Raw genomic sequence first — 6,000 nt, 5'->3', positions numbered from 1 at the left:
GTCACCGTACGACCGTACGCAACTCCATCCCTCCATGTATGCCAATGTGACCAGTATCACGTGACCATATCTCGCGCTCAAGTTTAGAGCTCAACGAGGTCAGCTTTTTTTAAGTTGATCGCTGACCAGGTACTGGGTTTCAATTGGATCGCAGGCTCAAGCCAGGATAACTTTGTAAGAATAATTAGCCCGGGAGCTCCGCTTTTAGGCTTGACTAAATCTATATATTACGTGTGATGAAACCCGCCAGGCCAAGTGCAGCACAACATAGCTTGAGCTAGGCTCCAATTCACAGTGCGTCCCGGTGCAATCACAGTGTACCGTTGACATCGATTCTGACAACGGAGATTAACAGGAGCACCCGGAGAAAATATAAAAACCCCTATGCTCAGGTTAAGATCGACTGAAATTCGTCACACATACGATCACAGAAGTGGGAGACACGGTTCATGACCGAAGCACCAGCCTGATCAGTTGTGACAGTCAGGTAGAAAACTTTTATGACATTTATAAAACAGACAATTTTTGGCGCGAAACGAGAAGGCGATAACCGGTAGCACCATGAGCCCCAAGTAAATCGTTTGCCGTGTTAAGTATTAATCTGCACAATTTAAGCCAAAGCACTTGATCGAAAATGGTTAATTATTAATGACCGTCGAGGGCGACATGTTATATACATGCAGCATCTTCACCTGGTCGGTCTAACGCTAGCCGGTTATGAATCTGTAACAAAAGGCCCACCTCAATGTGGCGGATCCATCCTCTGCACAACACATCCTGATCTCCAAAATCGTATAGCTTTGTTGGTTTTTCCCCCACCCAATTTAAAACTTCAGTAAACAGAGGGGAGTGTTTTCCTCTGGACACTCCTTACACCGGCAAATTCAACATCAACGGTGAAATGATATATGAAATGGATCATATATGAACTGCGGATATGAAATCAAGTGAAGCTGTGATCCTCGCAGTTATAAACGCAATTTTTGCAATTGCGTGAAGAAGCCTGAAAAATTCAGGACTTCAACGGGGTTTGATCCCGTGACCTCCCGATACCGGTGCGACGCTCGGATCATAGCCTCTCTTGATTTCATATCCACAGTTCATATATGATCCATTTCATATATCATTTCATCGTTGATTCATTCCTCACGGGAACATTGGAACCCACAAATGAACAACTGAGCTATGAAGCCACTGACGTTGGGAGCTGGTTAGAGCGTCGCATCGGTACCGCGAGATCACGGGTTCAAACCCCGTTGAAGTCCTGAATTTTTCAGGCTTCTTTACGCAATTGCAAAAATTGCGTTCATAACTGCGAGGATCATAGCTTCAGTTGATTTCATATCTGCACTTCATATATGATCCATTTCATATATCATTTCATCGTTGATTCATTCCTCACGGGAACATTGGAACCCACAAATGACCAGCTCTCAACGTCAGTGGCTTCATAGCTCAGTTGGTTAGAGCGTCGCAACGGTATCGCGAGGTCACGGGTTCAAACCCCGTGTAAGTCCTGAATTTTTCAGGCTTCTTTACGCAATTGCAAAAATTGCGTTCATGACTGCGAGGATTATAGCTTCACTTAAATTCAACATCAGAAGTTGTTTACATTAAAACCATGGAAAAGAAACGTAAACACAGTAAAGTTACCTTTCTAACTCCTCTAGCTTCTTACTAAGTCGGTCATTTTCTCTGGACAAGACCTAGCAATTAAATGAACAAAGTAATCATCATGCACAGACTCTAAGTAAGAGAGACATTAAATCCCTTGCAGTAAAGTCCTAGATTTACCATTTGTTGCCTTGTGACCTCTTCCCGACATTGGACGAGTTCCACGTTTGTCGTTCTATGAGAAAATGAAATATTACTAATTTTATTTGTTGGATATTAAGCTGCATTCGACACCTTTTCCTCGCACCAATCGTGCAATGCACCCTGACCCTGCAAAGGCCCGTTTCTCGAGTACAATCCCGAGAACTTTACGGCCTCGAAAATAGATTTATAGTAAAACTAATTGATGTTTATGCTTTTTTTCTTTTTTAATTTTTATTTTATTATTCACAACAAATATTAACATGCATATAGTAGTAAGAAAGAAGTTGCTTTTAACACGATGCAAAGCCTGAGAATTTAGCTTGTCATCGCTTGTCACTCGTCATTTCTTTTATCCAACCACATAAAGGATATTTGGCTGGCTTTTTGTGCTGTTAACATCGTTCGCACTCGCCCTGACGGACAGATGATGCATTTTTTTAAAAACAATCTTTGTACCAAATAAAATTGAAGCAAAATAACACCCTTTTCGTAGTGGAATAATAAATCACATTCGATGGTTTAACATATAATAATCGCGGACATTTAGCTCATTGCTCGAATTTTTTCTTGCCCCTGTGGGACTCGGAAAAATACTACGCAACTTGCAAAATATCCGTTCGTATTGCATGTTAAAACATCGAATAAGATGTATGAATTTTATATTTTAAACGAAACCATAAGGGTCAACTTGCAAGGTAACAAAAGAATACTTAAATGGTGGCCATTTTGGAATAAGATGTACCATAGGTTAGATTCGCTCATTTGCACATTAGCTGTAGATAAACGTTTGCCTATCTATGATGTTTTTTGATTGCTGGTTATTTTCTTGCTGTAATTACATCACTAATGGATATGAACTTATAAATGTAACTCGTTTGGAAATTTGTTAATCTTTGAAAGGTATTTACTGTCGTTGGCACACGCTCTTACTTAAAACCGCATGAGTGAACAAGGGCATGATTAAGCTATCAAATAGCACAGTGAGCTGTTTGCAGGGTGAAGAATAATACCCTTCACTATGAAACGCCGGTATTTAATTATGATAAACATGTTTTCGCGCAACCTCGTTCCCAGGGTCTCTCCCCCGCTCCAGAGAGACCCTGGGAACGAGGTTGGTTTTCGCGAAGTCTTGAGGCATCTGAGATGCACCCGATACCAGGTCTGTGTTCCTCAAATAGCCCAAAACATTTTGGGAGCATTTTGGATTCCATGAATCCCCCTGTTTTTGCTCCTTCTCTTTGCTTTTATACATAAAAGTACAAAAACAGATTTTTTACCTGAGGTGTTCGTTTTCTACCATATATTCTTGCAGCATGTCATAAAGACCAGAGTTTGCTCCAACCGCCATGCTACAAATGAAAGGAAGGTCAGTCTTGACAGGCGAAGACGAGGCTGACGAAAAGCATAAAGAGTAACATGAACTCAAAAACGATGATAGGTAATTTTTAGGAGGCGGCATAGTCTATTGGTTAGGGCGTTGGGTTTGCATGCGGTTGACCCTGGTTCAAATCCCGTTAGTCTAACCTCTGGTTTGGATTTGTTTCCGGTTGTCCCGGATTTAACTCTACCACGCTTTGTAAATAGCCAACTGGTTGCCTCCCGCCAGTTGGGTTCTTAATCATGTTAACGAGGCGCAGCCGAGTGAGTACACAAAATTTTGCCAACTGTGATGACGAATATCGTTGTCGATAAGAGTACAGACAACGCTGAACCACTTTCGATTTGTTTTTTACCACAATATTCAACGCCAAAGAAAGTTTTTATTTCAGAGCGTGACCAAACTTTCTCGCAATATGATTGCTTTATTTCCCAAACTGGGCGTTCCTGATTGGCTATTACATTGCATGACAAATTGACGCGAGCATGACGCGTTCAGCGTTGTCGAGACTCTTATCCGAACACGACCTCTTCTCTAAATTAACGATTAGCGTTAATTCTTAATTTGCTTTTAATTTGCTGTTATCGTTAATTTAGGACACTGTGTCCCAGGACTTAAGGTAACAGAGAAAATAAGGGAAAAAAATCATATCCGTGGATTGGATTCGAACCTGGAGCTTCCACTCTATAGGAACCGCTTCTTTCCGCTTCACCACTAAAGATCAATACATCGCGTCTTCAAAAAAACACTTTTTAAGTCTGCCATAGAATATCGCTGCTGAAAAAATATCAGGCCTAGGCTAGATTAATAATTTAAGCCTAAGCTTAAATTCAAAATGTTTAGCTTTGTCGTGAAGTTTGGAAAGCGACCTTTGCAGTGTGTAATATTGTTTGTTGTCGTTTGATAACACAGCATTATCAAATAGTGTTTAAAATATTGTTCCTGAGCAGCTAGCGGTGCGGTGGTGAAGTGGTTAGGTGACGGGTTAATAATAAACATTCCCAGATTCGAGTCCTACTTCCATACACTTCGGTTGTCTTTTAAAAAATATATGACCATTTCCCATAATCCACATCAAGCTTTCGGTCTTCTAAATTAACGATAATAGTAAATTCAGAGCAAATTAAGAATTAACGATAATCTTTAATTCAAGGCAGAGAATGGGTTGAACCCTGTTATCGACAACGGAAAATTAGCTTGAGCAGGAATAGATCCGACCGGAACACAGTTAAGTGATCTTTATTAAGGTCTTGTTCAAAAACGAAAAACAAAAAATCAGAATTTCTCAACATACCTTGCAGTTGTGAGTCTTTGAGGCTCTTCAGGGGCTTGTATCTGATTGGCTGAAAGACATAAAATGCAAAGTTAATGGATAATTTTCTGTACCTGGGGTCAATGGCAGTTTACCGGCCGCTAACGGTGAAACAACGTAAGCAACTGTTTCCGCAATGAGCTTGAATATGAATTCGTAAAATCGAAAAAAAAAAACCCCCAAAAACTAGGACTTACAGAGCTTAAAGGGGCCACCTGACCAGCTTCTCGTGTCATTCCAATTTATTTTTCGGATACTTCGCCCACATTGTACGAAGTGAACAAGATGGAATAATCGCGAAAGACTTTTACTAGAGCGAAGTTCTATTTTGAGGTGACGTTTTCGTCGACGTCGCCGTCGTAGATCTTAAGGTCCCTATTTAATGGACCACTACCCGAATTAACACATAAACGGTATAACATACATTACTTTATTTAAACTCGGACTGAGAGTAGCCCGAAAAAGCTTTTATCTCCGAGTATAATAATATATTTTTAAAAATGCAACAAAATTGATAAAAATGTAAATATTGTAATATTGTGAATAGCGCGCTCAAAAGCATTAAGATATTCAGAAGTTCGTGGTTGCCCTATTATTTTGACACAAAGAGCGTTTGTTCTGGAACAATATGGCAACCACGAAACGTCAAAATTATTCAAGATGGCGGCGCCCGGGAGATTTGAAAGGCAAAACAAGCGTTTTTGAAATTCATTTTTCTCGAATACAAACTCTTCCATTGGAAAAAGTTTGAACAATTTTAATTGTAAACATAATGATCTGTGGTTTAAAGTCATTTTGTTGTTTTAGTGAATGTTCCCTTTAAACGACTCGATGACTCTAAGTTACTTAAGGGAAAAAGGTAATCTACGGAGCAGTTGACGCAATAAAGTAGTTCACGCCTTGGGTAAGTTGGGGAGAAGAGAATTGAAATCGTTGATTCACTTTTACGATCTCTTTGGCAGAGATTATATGCTAAAGCGTTTAAGCTGCTTTCTAGTGCGACTGCAAAAATAAAGGAAACAATAACTTGGACGAGCCCTGATCACCATAGGTTAAGCTGCTTATTATCACATATTAATTACAAATAAAAATGTCGAGCTCATACTCACCCCGCTCAGGTGATGGAATGTTCTCCTTTGGTGTGCTTCCATTCTCAGTTCCGATTGTCGTTTTACTGTCACTACTGGTCAGAGATGTTTGCGAATCACTGCTTACTAATCCCAGCTGAGTAAAAGGATAGAACAATTAAGGACGGTGCCTACTAATTCGGAGGTGTTTTTGCCCCGGTTCATGATTTTACAGCAAATGTATATCTTAGCAATTGTTATTGAAATCCAAAAAGAAAATTGGGGGTAACCACGCAAGATAATTGATGAATAATATTCGTAAAAAGCTTTAAAATACAAAGCAATGTATGGCGTTCTTTCTCAAATTGAAGCTTAATTATCTCTCAAAAATGCATGGTTACCCCCACCTTTCTTTTTGGATACCA

The 6,000-nt window shown here is 39.8% G+C and overlaps 1 protein-coding gene across 3 annotated transcripts in view; it reads right to left on the bottom strand.

The window, feature by feature from the left end:
* LOC138046986 (kinesin-like protein KIF12) overlaps window positions 1–6,000 on the bottom strand; it is a 30,120-nt gene that overhangs the window by 4,494 nt on the left and 19,626 nt on the right. For all 3 annotated transcript variants that reach the window (XM_068893633.1, XM_068893634.1, XM_068893635.1), the window contains 5 exons: window positions 5,618–5,732; window positions 4,491–4,539; window positions 3,096–3,167; window positions 1,795–1,849; window positions 1,654–1,706 (listed from right to left, as the gene is read on the bottom strand). In XM_068893633.1, coding sequence (XP_068749734.1) covers window positions 1,654–1,706; window positions 1,795–1,849; window positions 3,096–3,167; window positions 4,491–4,539; window positions 5,618–5,732 — 344 coding nt within the window. The remainder of the gene's footprint in view (window positions 1–1,653; window positions 1,707–1,794; window positions 1,850–3,095; window positions 3,168–4,490; window positions 4,540–5,617; window positions 5,733–6,000) is intronic.

Source organism: Montipora capricornis, chromosome 4 (genome assembly GCF_036669925.1).
Source record: "Montipora capricornis isolate CH-2021 chromosome 4, ASM3666992v2, whole genome shotgun sequence".
Lineage (NCBI taxonomy): Eukaryota > Metazoa > Cnidaria > Anthozoa > Scleractinia > Acroporidae > Montipora > Montipora capricornis.
This window is presented reverse-complemented; position numbering and strand designations above follow the sequence as displayed.